Below are 18,956 nucleotides of genomic sequence, written 5' to 3' on the forward strand. Positions count from 1 at the left end.
TACGCTAAAGTGTTGTGGTAATTGCCAAGAAACTATAACTCAATCGCAGTGACTTGACAAGACTATTCCGTGCGCGTGTGGTGCGGGAGTTATAAGTATTTAGTGACAAAATAACAAACTGTTCGCTACCAGGTAAATACCTGGTGTGGACTACATCATTAAATAGTTTGGCAAATGACTAAATCGACGACTAGTCATGAAAGACTATTTCACTGAAGTGCAAATATTCACGTCATTAGTTGAGAAGTGAACTTTGAAATATTTTCGTATTGCGACGCAATCTTACAATGACTGAATCAACGAGTATCTCTGGATCTCGCTGCATACTTGCACAACAAACTGTATAGCAACTAGACAACAGCATAAGAAAAAACTTAACTAAAATATTTCCTCGCAATCAGTGGTGTGTGCTATGCGAACGAGAGAAGAATTAATAACTACTGCAAATCCTGGTAATAAACAATACAATAATAATAATAATTATACGAGTTCGCCTAAGTGGAAACGCTGCGGACTTGTAATTGAGATACAACGACTACGCCAGGAACGCCTTTTCGGAAGTTTTGTGTTTTTTTTTCCTCCCGTTAATGTACGGGGACTGACGTTATATAGATAGCATCGTGTCTTTACTCTGCCGCGAGAGCTGTGGCAGTAGCAGCTCTACGGCGTCGACTACATATCAGCACGCGGTTGGAGTCCGGGGGCACGCGCCACAACCTCCAGATACTCTTTTTTAGTAGTTTATTTTTATTTCAGTATCTTAAACTTAGGTGTACGAACGAAGGTACGGCCACGGGTGTGTGGAAACGGTGCGCAGTGCGTCCTCTGTTGCACACTCCGGCGCAGCTTTCTCCCGCCTCAAGTCAACTGCGTGCATGCCGGTGGCGAAACGTTCGCTGGCTGACGTTAGTGTCGGGATCTCCAGCACTCGTCCGACGCCTAAACTGCCGCACTGCCAGGGAACTGCTGCTGCGTTCCCGTTGTGTGGCCGTCAGGTGGCGCGTTTCTGATACGAGTGGACAGGCAGAGAGCGGCGGAAGGCCGTGTGTAAGCAGCTGATGAAGATACGGAGGCAGACTGCAGACTGGCGGGACGCGTGGACCGCGTCTCCGTCACCGCACCCGATCTCCACTCTCGCACTCGGATATGTGCTGAGGGACAGCAACTGGCGAACGTGGCAACCAACATCAGGCGCTTAGCTTTCTGCAGAGCAGTGCCCTTAACTGCCCGTGCCGTTTGTGCAGCGGCGACTGCTTCCGTGGTCGTTAGGTAAGTTAATCTTCGGAACTGGACTGCAGACAGATGCAGGGCGGCGGTAGAAGAGAGACATAGTCGTATTTTAAAATCATTTTGATTCGGTTCTTGCCATTCCTAGTGGCGTACGCATTCTGGACGACTGCGAAACTGCCTTTTCTACAGGAATGGAAGGGGACAGACCTCAAGTTCTTTGTGTAGAACATTCGCAGATGACGTACCCCTTACGAGCACGTATCGGGCAAAGTTTGAATATGGCGAGGAGATTAGACTGTGGAAAAAAAGGGTAATGTAACGAAATAGAGAACTACGTAGAAGAGTACCCGGGGACCTGTATTAAAGCAAAGTAGGGACGCACAATGAGTTGCTCGGCCTGCGGCTCACGAGTGTGCGACCGTTACCGAGTAGGACTACGAGAGGCGGCGAAGACGGCGGCGGGTTTCATTTAGAGGGGGCGCGCGCCGCCAGCCCGGAGAACTGCAGTGGGGGCGGCGGGCGAGGCGCGGGGGCCCACTGCCGGCGCTCCGGAAAGAAACCAACTACTTCCTGGCACGCAGCTCTCGTGATATGAACACGACGGGAGAAATGTGGTGCCACTGGCAGTGAGGAGAGCGAGAGGCGAAAAGGGACAGAGCTGCACGCCCCACTGTGGCTCGCGGAGTACAGACGTACGAGAAGCCAGCGGACCGAGACTGCTAGCGGCCGAGTTTCTGCGCGAGAGAATTCGTTGAGAGGGCCCGCCGTGTGGTGTCCGCGCCTCTGTCCGGCCGTCGCGCAGCAGACGGCACGAACCCCGCCTCCCCCTAGCGGCCGCCCTCTGCGCAGTACAGAGGCGGTACGAGCCCGCACCGCACGGCACACCCCCTCCCCTCCTGTTAACACAGTACAGTACAGCAGCGGCGCCACTTTCGCTCCCGACCCCACACGGCGGCAGCCACTGGCCGAGCGGGACGGCGATCCGATGCGAGGCGACTTCCCTTCCCGACCAAGCAGCCGTTCCATCCTCCTACAGCTAACACACACGCAACACCATTCTCCTACACACTGACATTTTCTTAGCCGACATTAATTTAATCCCGTTACTACACTGACAGTATGGGTGCCGATGCTACAGCTTCGTTAACACTTCAAGATGGCAACGCAATAAGAACGGAGAGAGAGGAGGCAAGTAAGGAGAAATTATCCTCAACTGTCCAAGAGCTACTTTTAATATCCTCGAACTGAGGAAACGAAGTAGGTGTAGAGTTAACTGGGCTCGTCTTAAGTCGCCTTCATTTATCTCAAAGAATTCTACTACAGGGTTGGGCAAATCAAAGTGGGCCGCCCAACACAGTACTCGGGCACAAACGAACGCAGCAGAGGAAACGAAACACAGTAGTACTGACCAGAGTGTACCAGATGTTGGAAATGACCACCATTCGCCTCTCGGCACTTTTAAGCTCTTGTCATCAAGTTGATGAAGACGGACAAAAAGCTGGACTGCTCTAATTGTTGCCGGGTCAGCTGAGCTGGGTGGCCAGCTAGGGCCGGCACCTGACTGACCTCTCCTGACCACTCCCTCAGCCGTGAAGATAGCGTAAATCTACTCCCAGGTTCGATCGGCTGTACGGGCAGTCGCTCCATCCTATTGCCAATGGTTTCCAAATGCTGGCAATGTAAAGCGCCGAAGTGAGCGTCTGATGAAGAGAGATGTGACCAATAATGCGGCGTGTAGACACCGAACCCCAATACTCTCATCGTGCACTGCTGCTTTCTCGATCCTCCGCCACCCAGAACCCGCGATTCTGCGACACTCCGGTGAAACCGGTTTTCATCACTACACGTAGAGAACAGATCCAGTCTAAACCACTTTGTTATTTAAGTCAACAGCCACTCACAGAAGTGGAGGCGCTGAGAAGCATCTGCACGAACGACACACATTCCGTACGGATGGACGTGCAGGTCCAGCTGGAGTATCCGTCCGCAAGATCTACGTGATATGCCGGTCTGTTGCGACAGGCGTCGCCTTGATTCCGCAGGGCTCTGAAGCATTTTCTGGTGAACTGCAGCGACACCTTTTGATGTCCGGGCGCGTTTCGGCCAACAACTGACCACACCGTTTCCACGACTTCGCTGTCACGTAACTTTTGACGACGAACCCCCGTTGCTCCACTGTGAGTACCGACTACACTCACAGTGACGAAGCCCGCACTACGCTCTGAATCGGCGTGGATCACGTGGCGGGTGTACACGTGGTGTGCGCGTCACGAAGTGTAGTCGTATGTACACATTCACGTCCTATCGTATCCACTCATCCGGGCCACTTATTTGCCCCACGCTGTTTACGTCTTTAGCATCCCGCCAGGTTAGCCGTTCGGTCTTTCCGGATTGGGAAGGAGCGCTTGGTCCCCAGGGCACGGATCCGCCCGGCGGACTTGTGTCGAGGTCTGGTGAGCCGGCCACTCTGTGGATGGCTTTCAGGCGGTTTTCCATCTGCCTCGGCGAATGCGGGCTGGTTCCTCTTGTTCTGCCTCGGCTACACTATATCGACGATTGCTGCGCACCCAAGTTCTCGTCGTACGCGTACACCACCGTCACTCTACCACGTAAAGACAGGGGCTACACTCGTGTGGTGTGGTGCGAGACGGTGCCTTGGGGGAGGGGTGGGGGGGGGGGGTGTCCATCGGGGGCCGAACCGCACAGTAACCCTGCTGGAAGAGTGGTTCGGTGTGGGGCGGCGGATGGGTGAAGTGGACTGCGGTAGTCGTCGTGGGGTTGCGGACAACTGCGGCTGCGGCGGGGACGGAGCCTCTCCGTCGTTTCAATGCACCCGGTTAACATACATTAAAATACAGTATGTCTTTAGCGCAGATAAAGTTCAACGAATGGAAGAGGACGACAATTCCTCCAATCCCTTCTTCCCACGGTGCCAACCTATTCATCCGCTCCACTTGCCGTCGCTTGCAGGACATTACAGAACTACTCCGACAAACTTACGGATGTAGCAGTATAGACCAAAACATGAAGAAAAAAAAGTCTAGTAAACACGGGCTTTAAAACGGATACTTGAGAGCTACAGGCAGTTGTTCAGTAGAACAGATGTGTTTCACAGTAGCTAACACGAACGAGTGCTGACACCTGTGTAAGGTGTGCGCCTCAGAAACCATCTCTACTGGACACTTTTCTCGTCTTGATCCACACCACGGTCTCAAAGTTCTGCTTCTGCCTGTACATTCCAGCCTCTGTCATGTGCTGGGCTCCTTTCCCTCTACAGTTCCCTCTCGAACCGTGCAAGTTATTCCCTGATGTATTACGACATGTCCTGTAGCCCCGTCCCTTCGCCTTTCCAACATTTTCCTCGCGTTCCTCCCTCGTCGACCTGTGCGCAGTACGTCATTATCTCGCCTGTCCACATAATTTTCAGCACTGGTCTGTAAAGGCGCGTCAAACGCTTCGCCGCAACTGACGTCTCACTTCGTTGCAATTCTCTGCTCCAGACGTTATTCTCCGAAATTGTTCTCAAATTACATCTTACGTTTGTCACTAGTAGATTTCTCTTAACGGATTCCGATACGACAAAAATCACTGACAACGAAAACAGCGACAAGGGGATAGGAAACATTGGCTGACGAACTGATGCGCATCTGCGTGTAGCATGAATCGAGGAAACGACTGCGCGAACGCTGAAAACAATGGTGTATCCACGAGTGCTACAGTTGAAGGAGGCAAACTTTTACAACTAGTTTTTACTGGGGACAGCGGGGCGCCGGCCTGTAATGGGCGCGGCAGACGCAGTGGGGAATGTCTCGGCTGGACTCTGGCCCGCAGCTGCGCTCGGCTACTGGCCGCTAAACGCGCCTCGAAGTCCGCCAGTTACGGTCGCGCAACAGTCTACGTCGGACGGCTGATGGCGGTGGTGGATGCCGAAGCTGCGGTCAGCTCAAGTTGGCTGCTGGAGGTGGTACACCTCAGAAGTGGCTCATCCAGCCAGCTGCAGGCGCAACAATTCACTACATAGTCTCCGCCTGTAGTGACTACAAAATTTTAATTTTTATTCTTGCTTTTGTGACGATAATAAGAGTCCAGGCTCCATAGGCAAACAGCCAGCCGACATTAAGAAATAGTCCACCAGGACGTAGCGACAAGATAAGCGGTGGAGGCTCCAAAGTATGGCTTGTTGATCAAATAACTTAGTGTTTGACTTCCTGCCAGAGGAAGCAGCACGAATCAAACTTGCGCAATGTAAGACGCAAACACCAGGGCGATAATACACCAAGAGGGAATGTCAGTCACGTGCGGAAAAGACTCGTGTGGAACCAAATTAAGTTGAGTGCAGCTAGAAACGAAGGTGTCGTGTGGAACCATAGGCATTCTTGTGCAATCCTATCACTTAGAAATGAAAGGGCCGTGTGGAACAAATTAACTCGTGTGCACCCAAGTACACGAGAAACGAAATAAGAGGCCAGGCAGCGGAATAGCTTGAAGCAGAGATTGAGATGCAGATTCAGAGCCAGTGCCGGCAGTTTGGAGATTCCGCAGCGAGACGACAGCGGGGCCGAGTAGGCCCGTAGCAGCCGATACAGCTGATAAAGACTTCAACTACGAGGAGACGGTGATAGACTCTGGTGGACACTCAGGAACTGCAGGTCGAGTAGGATTTTTAGAGTTTCACTGGAATAGTGTTGAACAGAGGCTGTCAGTATTTGTCTCAATTACTTAGAGAGATTTCAGTGCTAACCGAGAACAAGTGATTGCCTTCTACTTTCTTATATGCACCGGCAATTAGCTTTGAAGTAGCAAGTCCGAATAAACAAACCGAATCTTACTAAGGGGTTTATGGTCCAACACCTCACACAAGTATATGTGAGAATAAACTTGATAGAAACTACCAATCTTTTCTGCCTATTGCAGTTCTGTAACCTATTTTCAGGAAACTTATTTGCTTCAAACCAAGGACTTTCTCTCTCTCTCTCTCTCTCTCTCTCTCTCTCTCTCTCTCTCTCTCTCCCCGTAATAAAGGTTGACAGCAATTTATAACTGACCCATTGTCGTTAACGTCCCGATTGCACTGCGCCGTTCGCACTTGCTTCATTCTGGTAAAGTGAGGCTGTGCCGGGACGCGACACGCCCAACCCTTCAGCCAGTGATTGCAACGCAGAGGACGTTCGCACAGCCGTGATGTACCTCGCACAACTGCCGGACGTTCCTACTTTCGGACCTTCCTTAGACCCCGCGCCTTCTTCGGTCTCGGCGAACCAGCGGAGACGCACTCCGGACTCTGTCGTAGGTTCGTGTTAATAACACCAGGTCTCTGTGACCCGTCAAGTTTTTTTTTTTCTTCAGGAAAGAATTTTTAAAGTTTTGCATTTGAATCGAGTCGCGGGAGGTGTCACCGCGTCTTCGTTTTGGTTCGGGAGTCGAGGAGTTGGGAGCCAACTCTGGATAGATTTTTCTGTTGTTCGAAACGGTCTGAACAACTTCTGGAACACTTTATTCGGAAATGTTGCACCACTCCGATTTGTGGCACCGCGACGTGGACAAAGTGCGGACGCGCGTCCAGTGGCTGTCACTGGCTGCTCACAACCGACCCGCCGAATGCACGTCTCTAGTTCACGGATGTTAGCTCGACAGCCCAGATGGGACAGTATCAGTCCAAGAACGAAGTGGCCCGGTTAAAAAAGGTGTTAACATCGAAGAAGCAATGACGGAAGTGAAAGAAAGGTTCGAGACTGGGGTTAAAATTGAAAGTGACGCGATATCAATGATGAGATTCACTCATGATAGTGCATCCTCAGAATTACAGGATGTGTCGAACAGATTGAAGAGTCTAATGAGTACGTTATATCGATTGGAGTAAATCGCAGAAAGACAAAACTAATGTGAAGTAGCAGAAATGATACGGCGAGAAACTTGTCAGGATTGATGGTATAGAGGTAGATGAAGTTAGAGACTACTACTACCTAGGCAGGCAGTAGCATAAGCCGGACGGAGCAAGGAGGGCATCGAAATCAGACTAGCACTGGCTAGAAGGGCGATCCTGGTCAAGACAAGTCTGCTAGTATCAAACACAGGCCTCGATTTGAGGAAGAAATTTCTGACAGTGTACGTTTGCAGTACAGCATTGTGGGGTAGTGAGACACAGACCGTGGGAAAACCGGAACAGAAGAGAATCGGAACATCTGAGATGTGGTGGTAGAGAAGAATGTTGAAAATCAGGTGGACTGGTACGGTAAGGAAAGACAAGGTTCTGAGCAGAATCGGAGCGGAAAGTAATATGTGGGAAACACGGACAAGGAGAAGGGACAGGATGTTAATAGGTCAGGGAGTAGCTTCTGCGGGAGCGTGCAAGGTGTAGAGGGCAACAGAGACTGGAATACACTGAGCAGCTAATTGGGGAGGTAGGCTGCGAGTGCTACTCTTGAGATGAAGAGAGGAATTTGTGGCGGGGGGCATCAAAGCGGTCACAAGCTGGCACCACAGGTACTGCGCTTTCGTCGCAGGACCAACGGGAAGAGAATCAGGCTGGGGAGACTTAGCAGGGACGGAGTGTGCAGGCGCCCCTGCCTGGCACCGAAGCCCGACCTGTTCCCCTCGCGCTACAGTCTCTCTAATCTTTGTTTCATTCGTCGTCTTCTTTTTCTGAAATCGTGTAAGATCCCGCAAGACAGACCGAACGTCTCAAATTTGAAGAAAAGTCTTTGAAACTTAATGTACCCGTGAAGAAAAGGCTAAACTGTCCCCGAATGATTTAAATACTTTTTTCAGTGTTGGGACAGTCAGGTCCACTCAGTGAAGTGTGTAAGTTTTCGGGGTTATTTGGAAATTGGAGAGAAAACGAGACGGGAAGACGGAACTAAAAAGACGCTACTAAGTGCGCGCATATTCCTGTCGAGGAGGGGGTAACTTTCTGGGATACTGGGCGCAAAAGGCCCCGAGCACTATGCGACTTAACTTCTGAGGTCATCAGTCCCCTAGAACTTAGAACTACTTAAACCTAAGGACATCACACACACCCATGCCCGAGGCAGCACTCGAACCTGTGACCGTAGCCGTCGCTCGGCTCCAGACTGTAGCGCCTAGAACCGCACGGCCACTGCGTCCGGCCTAGGTGCAAATTTCACTATTTTTGTAGACGCGTAAATTTCGGAGACGAAGAGGAATGACGAGATAAAACAAGCTGCTCGAAAAGCAGATGCCAAACTGATTTATTGCGAGGAATGTAATTCTGCGACAGAACAACTGACTCGCGAAACACGAGTACCACCGATTCAGCCTGCGGCCCTGGAGAAGATCCGACGAACAGCGGCGAGTTCCTCCACGGGCTGTCGTTTGGACGGCGGGACCGTGATACCGAATGAACGGGCCGCTGCAATTCGTAGAGCGTACGGCGCAAGAGGATTCGGTCAGCGTATTATTACTCCCTCGTACACGCGTTCCGCGAGATGACCGTAAGCAGAAAATTCGTGCAACTGGGGTTCATACGGGGGCTTAGCGTCAGTTACTGTCGCCACGCACCTTTCACAAATGCGACACGGAGAGGGACAACTGAGAGTATCCTCCGCTACACACCGCGCAGGCGCACTCCCACACACGTGGGCAGACAGGCGTTGCGCAAAGCGGAAGCTAGTCTGCGCTCCCCTGCCGCTCGCTAGCTCGCAGTTGTGTGTGTGTGGGGGGGGGGGGGAGGAAGAGTGGGGGATGAGGTGGGGAGGGGCGGGGAGGGGAGGCAGGCAGGCAGGCAGGCAGCTGTCGCCAGGCGGGCAGGACAGGACAGGACAGCTGGCTGGGCTGCCGTCCCTACAGTCGGGGCAGAAAACATCAGCAGCCGGCTCTCCGCGGCACCACACGCACATTTGCTGCGTTCTTAGCGTTCGTTTACTTCCCGATTACTGGCATTTCAACACAAGCAATGAATAGCATTTATTTTGCTCGTGTCGTTCGAGTATTTTCGCGTACTCTGCTGCTTTCGTTGCATTTTAAAACCTGTTATACGTGTAAAATGCGCAGATTTGTCGAGGAAAGTTTTTCCCCATCTCCAGCGGTCACTTCTAATAGAGAACTCTCGCACCCAGCAGACACACTAAATACGCAACTTGGAAGAATGTCCGTGTGTCGCTTGCCTCCCTCCCTGCTCCGCCTCTGCTACGGGTCGCCGCCCCTCCTCTAGAGCAGGCACGGGCTGCCTGTCAGACGGACACCTCACTGCAAGTGTCTGTCCCCAGTCGACTCGGATGCCAAGCGTCGACACAACTCGTGGTACTGTCCACTGACAGGCGTCTGTAAGCTCGCGATGACACATACTGCGTTTAAAAGTAGCTGCTACTTTGGAGAGTGCAGCGCGGAATGAGCAGAGGGAGGCGTCCTGGCCAGCGAGAGCTGGGCGCGTGAACGGCGAGCGGCACGGGCTCACCCACCCGTCTGAGACCTTTGTCAGACGACCGTAAAGGAAGTATCAGCGAAAAACATCTGGTTCACGCACATCTTATAGGTTAATTCGTCAGCTTCGTGACGAAATGCATATCATTTCGTTAATGCTCATTGTTATTGTGGTATTTCAATGTTACAGCAAGAAATTCTTCAACTTTGCAGTGAAAAATAAGGGTCGCTATGGATCTGTATTTCGTGCGTGTTACGTCATATGTTGCCTCGTACGAAATGTAGAAACACACTGAACTGCTATTTAAACTTGGAGCGATCTGTCTGCAGTCTCGAGAAAATGGAATGTATCTAAACCAGAAAATCGAATGTATCTAAACCACTCCGTCATGAAAGCACGCGCCAGCGAAAAAACCAGAAATAAATAGTTAAAAACCCCACTTTCCCAATAAACCGTTCGAGGTATCAACAGATATTTTGGTAAATGGTAGCACACAAAAAGCGGAGCATTTTGCCTTATGAATAATATGCGAAACTTTCATAACGAGCAACTAGTTTTTTTTTTTTCGGTGAAGTGTAATTTTTAATGACCATCGATACTTCGTGAAATGAGACTTGCCGTGAGTTTTGTGACAACACAAGTGAAGTTACGCGGTTATTTTATTCTGAGACTGGGCTGTTTCATGAACTACCGAACTGAATTGTCCTCAGGAATTTAATAGTTTAATAACGCACTATTTCATGATTCTGTCGCAATTTCAAGTCCGTTAGAATGTCAGTGAGATGAATATTTGTAGCCTCTGCTCTGTTTTGAGAAAAGAAGCAGATTTTAATACGGCAAGAAGAGAAGGTACGTGTTACTCAAAACTCGCCACAGTCCTTCGTGAATCCATCCCTCTTCAAGTACCTTCTTTGTGTGGCTGGCAGCGGGAGACTTGTCCTCTGGTGCGACGTATCAAACGGCTTCTTTATTCAGCATTTTAGCCTCACTGGGCGTCTTCTCAGTCGGATTTAAAGTACCGTGACACGGACGAAGCCTGATCAAACTACTCCCTTTAGCGTCAGCCAATTTGCCCACCTGGTACCGTGGGTTTTTTGGCTTGTTCCAGTAACTTTGCATTATCCACGTTACGTTCAACTTTATCCAGTGGAACATTTCTTTGTACCCAGAGCGAAATATCCGCTTCATTCACTGGATTGTTGTAGCTTTCTCCATCACAACTGAGTGGTATGGCGCAATGTCCGTTATTATTGTTGTTGAATTCGGAGCAATATTTTGCAGCAGAACACTGAATGTGTTCCCGAACCTCCACTTTCCTTGTGTTTTCAGACGTGGTGCACTGTTTTTATTAATACAAATCCAACACAAATCACTTGTTAATAGCTGATGACGGCATAAAACTTCAGCGGCAGAAAATACCACGCTCCAACGAAAGATGACGAACGTAAATGCATATAGTGCGCGACAGAACGTGGTAATGTTTATCCACGGTGTGGCAACAAAGGCGCTTTACGAACCGAAGCGGTGGTGGCGTGGTAGGCAAAGCGTGCTCGCCACGGGTACTACCTGGGCAACGGCCTCACCTCCCCTCCGGTGAGCCAAACGTCAAAAGTCGCAACCAATTGTAAACGCACTATAGCGAGGTAGAGCGTACAACAGGCTGTCGGGTAGGAGATGGAGCGAGGAAGTGCGTTTGTTGAATTCGAGTGCCTAAGAGCGAGACGACGAGCAACTGACAGGCGAGTAGCTGGTGACGCAGCTGGATGTGCAGAGAGGGGGAGGGGGGCTTCTCAAAGACGTGCAGACAGACATACTGTGCAGAAGCGGCGGCAGCGAGCCTCCCAGGAAACGCATGAGTCACGTGCGTGCGGGGAAGCGGTCTAGCGACACACACACGCGCGACGCAGAGAGAGAGAGAGAGAGAGAGAGAGATACGAGCCAGCTGGCGGTCGCTCAGAGGTCAACCACCTCGACGCGACGCTCAGCGAGGCAGTGCAGGCAAGCAAGCAAGCCCGGGGCGATGCACGCCGCAGCGCAGAACGCTGCGAATGCTGACCGCCTCCACGAACGCTGGCCATCGCGTTGCGTTACTTCACTCTCTGCTGCAGCAGCCTCGTGTCGTATCGCAATTACTTTGCACTCTGCTGCTGTGTCGACGTAACGGTTTGCGTACAACAGCGTTCCGATTACAGTAGACCTTAAAAATGGTCGGTGAGAACCTGCAACGAGAGTTTGTAATTAAATGCGTGCGGTACGTTTACTGCTCGCTGTGTTATGCTGGCATTTTCATCGACAGCCACGGACCTGCACGATCTGTACCGAGAATTGATAAAGGCTCTGCTACGCTGGACGTGTCGCTTGCTGTCTGACCACTAGACACACCGGCAGCAACCGAATCCGCAACCGAAGACAGGCCGACGTGCTCGCAGCACTACCACCTCAGTCGTACGACAAAGCAGGCGCTGCGCACGGCTAAATGACTCTCAGCGGCAGGCGACAAGAGATCGACGATCTGCTGGAGAAACACAAAAACACTGTGCCGCACAACGGCCGGCCTTCGGCAACGACCCCCGAAAGCAGCCGCTCGCATCACACGGACGTCTGCGGCAAACGCTCGCCGCCGTCCCCCTGAAGCACACACCCCACCCGACGTCACCATCCACGGCTTTGCACTTGTTTCAATAACTTACTACGTGCCAAATGGACATATTTTCACGGCAAGAGCATACCATTCAACAGCTACCTCAGTTCATCGACTGGTAAGTATTCTAGATACCAGCGGAGTGCATCTTGCTCATTCGCTGATGCTAATTTTGTTAATGACGTATATAAACAGCGACAGCTTGAGGTCTCAAAAAATGAATCTCGAAAAGCCGGTAGTTGACACTTTTTCGAGTCGCGGTCTAGATGAGACGGAACGTGTGCCACAACTAATAGCTGGACAACGTGCATTACTAAACTTTAAAAGTTCGGCATCGGATTTCAGAAGATGGACAAACGTTACTAACAGGAAATCAAGTTCCAGAGTAGAAATAGTATCAACAATTGCTGAAGACAGATGGACTTCCTACGAAGTTAAAGTGACAAAATAAACTGTAAACTCTGACGACACAAAAAGATCCGAGGAAACCTGTGTGTGTGTGTGTGTGTGTGTGTGTGTGTGTGTGTGTGTGTGTGCGCGGCAACGCTCGGTCAGGCTGCGACGCATCGACAATGGAAGAGACAAAAGTAAGACGAGAGTCATCACAGAACAATTCAACAGGACGAGGTGGCCGGACTGAGTGAAGAATGAAACCGTGCAGCAAGAAGTCAGCGAGGAAAAGTCTCCGACAGAGATCCGGTAAAAGAAAATTCGTAGCATTAGTGTGTCGCGTCTTTACCGTGGACGGCAAAACAGTTATGTTGACGAGGCGGTCTCTGTCATTTCTCAGGGTGCTCTCCGCAAAACTTTTTGTACAGGCTTCCGCGTTACACGGGAGAAGAAAAAGCCACTTACTCTTTTAAGGTCGCAGTCGATTTCGAAGCACTATCACCGCTTCATCTTTCGGCACTTGGTGAGAGTTTTATCGAAAAGATTAACTCAATCTCACGTATGCAAGCAGCGAGACAACAAAATCGTTACCAAAAGAGACATTTTGATGAAACAGAGTGGAAGTGGGAGGTCATTTCTGACGGAAACGAAACGTCGAGAAGAGAGATGAAAGGCTTTGAAATGAAGTGGTGCAAGAGCACGCTGGAGATTAGATGTGAGAGTCGAATGACGAAGACGAACTGAATCAGATTGGAGAGAAATAAAAAAAAAAACTTTTACAGCACAAACGGTGGGCGTTTACACGCCGACGCATCAAGGATTAGATGGCGAGGCAAAGGGGCTAATTTTGGGGTTAAGAAAGAATACCTACAGAGGGAGATGGTGTACAACGAGCAGCATCCGACGGACGCAGGTTGCGGTGGTCATGCGGAGCCTTGCTCAGGGCAAGCGAGCGTCGAAAGGTGCATCGAAACAATCCGCGAAAACAATAACGACTACCAGCGTACAACACCACGGGGGGCTGTGCTGCAGCAACAGGATATGCGGCGGGTGAGCAGCAATTCGTTAACTGTTCCCCGATGAGGCCGTAACCAGGCTTACAAAGACAGTAAACGGGAGAGACAGACAGACAGCCAGCCTCGGAAGCAGCGAGGCCGCAGACACCCCGCGCCCCGCCACTTCCGGCCACCACTGGCCGACGTCCGCCGCCAGCGACCGCCGGCTGCAGCCACCGCGGCTGCGCACTGCACGCGCTCCGCCATCCCCTCCACCGCGGCCTGCCCCTGATAGTATCCTTCCGCGACGTGACGTGCGCACGCCGGTTCACGGTCAACGCCTGCGCAGCTCCGCTCGCCTTCGGCAAATCTGCTGATAACGGGATACCTGCCGGGCCGCTTAAAGCCGATATGGCGAGCACGTAGCCACACGGCGGTGGCCGCGACCTAGCACTTCTCTCGAGCTAGCTTTCCTATGCAGAAGGCGAGGGGTCGAAAACTAAAATAAACACTAGTTACCTGTTCAGCGCGAACATTACTGGAACGCGCTATCCTCCATAGCGTCAAGAAGCACCTCGGCAGATGGCGGCTGCTGCTGCTGCTGCTGCTCTGCGCTGGCAAAGGTCGACGAACTGTATCACTGGACGAGGTTACCGACTTCCGCACGGCGCACTTTGGGACGCACTCGCGTGGGCAGGCCGGCGCGACACGGCGGCCACAGCACTCTGGTGAGCGGGAGGAACTTGGCCCGGCGCTGCTGGGGGAGACGAGGACGACACGACACGTGGGTGCGAGATCCGACCGCCACTGCTGCTGTGCGTGTGTGTGTGTTTGCGCCCGTGCGCGATGGACTGCCGCTGTGTCCGCCCTGCTCCGGCTGGAACGTCCGCTCGGCTCCCCCGCCAAGGATGGACTGAAGGCCGGACGAGGCCCCGGCCGCAGAGAGCGACCGCGGCGCCCCTGGCGGCCGGCGTCGCAACCGGCGAACCTTGGCCGTTGCCAACCGCGCGCCGCCGAACTCCCTAGCCGGCATCCGGCCGCGCCTGTTGCGCGCGGGCTATTTTTCGCGTTTTAAGGTTACGGCGCAACGAGGGCGTGAACTGATGCGCGGCCACATCCGACGGCGAGGGATCTACGAGACTGGGACGACACACTTACTTTAAATTCCCCGTTTCAAAATGTTTTTCCTCACGAAGATACTGCCGTGTCAGTACACGTTTTACAGCTTCGTAACACATTTTTCTCGGTGTTATATTTTTACGTTTTCATACCTTTCACATTTTATGCGAAAAGCACTACACTTCCTCGCTCTTCTATCGAAAGTAACTTATTACTTCTACAAAAAGAAGTTTGGTGAAACTCTTTCGAAGCTACAAGGAAAAACACATTGTATTTTCGAGAGAACGTGCGCTGGAGTCGTAATTGACATTAACGACGAGACGTGGCTCTAACGCAAGCAAATATTACGCTTTAGCAATAAAAAAATGTTGAGTTCCGTAACTCACTCGGCACTGTACGAGCACTCTAGCGGCAATTAGTAAACTAGGCAGGTGAGACTTTCCGATGTAATCTGCTCCCTTTCGGGACATTCCCGGGTTCTCTGTGCACACTGGTAAGCTGGTCGGCTGCTTGAGCGGCCAGTAGGTAGCCGGGAGATTCCGCTGCGAGCAGACGTGTGCTGTGTGCTGTGTGTGCCTCGTCCAGCCGAGGGCTGTGCACACCTCGGCCACTCGTTTCATACCGCCGAACGACACCCGTGGAGTGATGCGGAACAAAGGGTTTATCAGTCAAAAATGTTGTCTTCCGTCCAATTACTGCGTCCTCTCGCATTACACACTCAAAACTCAAATGGGGTAACATAGGGCCAGACGCCTGTCTGAAGATGTAAAACCGGAATCTGTGGACTGCTGCGGAAAATAGCGAGACAAACGAACAGCTATGTTCGACCGCCGCAGACACTCACTCACAATTGAGATCCACTGGTACGAACATCCCTGATGCTGGACGGCTAAGACTAACGGAGGGAGCGGCAGCCAGCCAGCCCCGATGCTAGGTTCGTCAGTGACAACAGCGAGGCCGTACCGGCGACCGTGATGTCGCTCCGTCGACGACGGTCGGCAAAGGCGTGAAGGCCACCGAGAGGAAAGTTGGGCGAGTACGTGTGTCGTGAGGCAGCCAGTGGGAACCCAGCCGGTCGCTGCTTCCACTACGCCTTTCTGTGGCGGCTGCATGTGTGTCAATCGATAAGGCACAGGCGACTCGGACGCACGACCTTCGGGCAGGCTGTGGCGTCACGGTTAACACGTCACTGGACCTGACTTACCGTCGTGTGAACACGCTGAGAAAAGGGGCCCGTGACCACGGGAAGAGCCTGCCACGCGGTAAGCCCAAGTTCGCCTCTGCCTTACTGGCTGACACAAATCCACCTGCTGAAGCAGAGGTGAGCGCCAGAAATATGCAGTGGAAGCCCTAGTGCACTGCGACTCGCTACAGCAGGTCCTCGTTTGAGCAGAGAGTGTGTGTGTCGCTTCGACCGCACACGCTTCCTCTCCTAGTTTTCTGGTGTCGGTGTCCTCAGCAAGTAGCCACCACTACAGCCGTGCAACCAAGAGCGCTACTACGATCCGTAACAGGTCGGTACACATCAGTCGGGTGTGGAACACAAAGAGTCGGCCCAACTTCAGTAGTTCAGTCGAGTAGTAGATACATGTTGCAAAAGCTCTACATCTACATGATTACTCTGTTATTCACAATTAAGTGCCTGGCAGAGGGTTCAGTGAACCACCCTCGAGCTGTCTCTCTCTACCGCTCCACTCTCGAACGGCACGCGGCAAGAACGAGCACTTAAATTTCTCTCTGCGAGCCCTGATTACTCTTATTTTATCGTGATGATCATTTCTCCCTATGTACGTGGGTGCCAAAAGAATGTTTCCGGGATTGGAGGAAAAAACTCGTGTTTGAAATTTCATGAGAAGATCCCGTCGCAATGAGAAACGCCTTTGTTTTAACGATTGCCACTCCAATTCACGTATGATGTCTGTGACACTCACTATCTCCCCTATTTCGCGATAATACAAAACGAGCCGCCCTTCTTTGCACTTTTTCGGCGTCATCCGTCAGTCCCACCTGATGCGGATCCCACACCGCACAGCAGTACTCCAGAATAGGGCGGACAAGCGTGGTGTAAGCAGTCTCTTTGGTAGGATCTGCTGCACCTTCTAACAAGGGAACCTCCCCATCGCACCCCCCCCCCCCTCAGATTTAGTTATAAGTTGGCACAGTGGATAGGCCTTGAAAAATTGAACACAGATCAATCGAGAAAACAGGAACAAGTTGTGTGGAACTATGAAAAAAATAAGCAAAATATACAAACTGAGTAGTCAATGCGCAAGATAGGCAACATCAAGGATAGTGTGAGCTCAGGAGCGCCGTGGTCCCGTGGTTAGCGTGAGCAGCTGTGGAACGAGAGGTCCTTGGTTCAAGTCTTCCCTCGAGTGAAAGTTTTCTTTATTTTCGCAAAGTTATGATCTGTCCGGTCGTTCACTGACGTCTCTGTTCACTGTAATAATTTTCGTGTCTGTGCTTTGCGACCGTGCCATTAGTAGACGCTTTTGCGGTGCGATCGCAAAACACAGACACTAAACTTATTACAGTGAACAGAGACGTCAATGAACGAACGGACAGATCATAACTTTGCGAAAATAAATAAAGTAAACTTTTCATTCGAGGGAAGACTTGAACCAAGGACCACTCGTTCCGCAGCTGCTCACGCTAACCACGGGACCACGGCGTTCCTTGGCTCACACTGTCCTTGATGTTTCCTATCTTGCACATTGACTACTCAGTTTGTATATTTTGCTTATTTTTTCCATAGTTCCACACAACTTCTTCCTGGTTTCTCGATTGATCTGTGTTCAGTTTTTCAAGGCCTATCCACTGTGCCAACTTATAACCAAATCTGAGGGGGGTGCGATGGGGAGGTTCCCTTCTAAGTGTTCTGCCAGTGAATCGCAGTCTTCGGTTTGCTCTACCCACACCATTATCTATGTGATAGTTCCAATTTACGGTATTTCTAATTGTAATTCCTAAGTATTTAGTTGAATTTACAGCCCTCAGATTTGTGACTTATCGCGAAATCGAAATGTAGCTGATTTCTTTTAGTACTCATGTGAATAACTTCACACTTTTCGCACCACACAGACATCTTATCCAATTCATTTTGCAATTCGTTTTGTTCATCTGATGACTTTACAAAACGGTAAATGACAACATTATATGCCAACAATTTAAGACGGCTACTCAGATTGTCTCCTATGTCGTTAATGTAGATCAGGAATAGTAGAGGGCCTATAACACTTCCTTCGGGAACGCCGGATATTACTTCTGTCTTACTCGATGACTTTACGTCTATTACTATGAACTGTGACCTTTCTGACAGGAAATCACGAATCCAGTCGCAAAACTGAGGCGATACTCCGTAGGCATGCAGTTTGGTTACAAGACTGCTTGTCAGGAACGCTGTCTACAGCCTTCTGGAAATCTAAAAATATGGAAACAATTTGACATCCCCTGTCGATAGCACTTATTACATCATGAGTATAAAGAGCTAGTTGTGTTTCACAAGAACGGTATGTTCTGAATCCGTGCTGACTATGTGTGAATAAATCGTTTTCGTCGAGGTACTTCATAATGTTCGAATACAGTATATGTTCCAAGCCCCGACTACAAATAGACGTTAGTGATATAGGCATGGAATTCAGCGGATTACTCCTACTTCCCTTTTTGGGTATTTGTGTGACTTGAGCAATTTTCCAGTCTTTAGGTACGGATATTTCTGTGAGCGAGTGGATGTATATAATTGCTAAATATGGAGCTATTTTATCAACATACTCCGAGAGGAACTAGACTGGGACACAATCTGGACCGAAGGCCTTGCCTTTATTAAGTGATTTAAGGTGCTTTGTTACACCGAGGATACCTACGTCTATGTTTCTCATCATGGCAGTTGTTCTTGATTGGAATTCTGGAATATTTATTTCGTCTTCTTTGGTGAAGGAGTTTCGGAAAACCGTGTTTAATAACTCCGCTTTAGTGGCACTGTCATCAGTGACTTCACCGTTGTCATCGCGCAGTGAAAGTGTTGATTGCGTCTTGCCACTGGTGTGATTTATGTATGACCAGAATCTCTTTGGGTTTTCTGCCAGATTTCGAGACAGAATTTCGTTGTGGAAATTATTAAAAGCATCTCGCATTGAAGTACGCGTCATATTTCGAAATTCTGTAAAACGTGGAGAATCTTGGGGATTTTACGTTCTTTTAA

At 50.7% G+C, this 18,956-nt stretch overlaps 1 protein-coding gene across 3 annotated transcripts in view; it reads right to left on the bottom strand.

Annotated features, from left to right (window-relative positions):
• Nucleotides 1-18,956, bottom strand: part of LOC124718802 (protein roadkill) — a 319,005-nt gene that overhangs the window by 135,739 nt on the left and 164,310 nt on the right. Inside the window, exon 1 of one of the 3 annotated variants that reach the window (XM_047244414.1) lies at nt 14,156-14,534. The exons of the other annotated variants lie outside the window; for them this stretch is intronic. Coding sequence (XP_047100370.1) covers nt 14,156-14,172 — 17 coding nt within the window. The 5' untranslated portion in view covers nt 14,173-14,534. Of the gene's footprint in view, nt 1-14,155; nt 14,535-18,956 lie in introns of those variants that run through there. 3 annotated transcript variants of the gene reach the window in all.

This window comes from Schistocerca piceifrons, chromosome 10 (genome assembly GCF_021461385.2).
Source record: "Schistocerca piceifrons isolate TAMUIC-IGC-003096 chromosome 10, iqSchPice1.1, whole genome shotgun sequence".
In the NCBI taxonomy this organism is placed as follows: Eukaryota; Metazoa; Arthropoda; class Insecta; order Orthoptera; family Acrididae; genus Schistocerca; species Schistocerca piceifrons.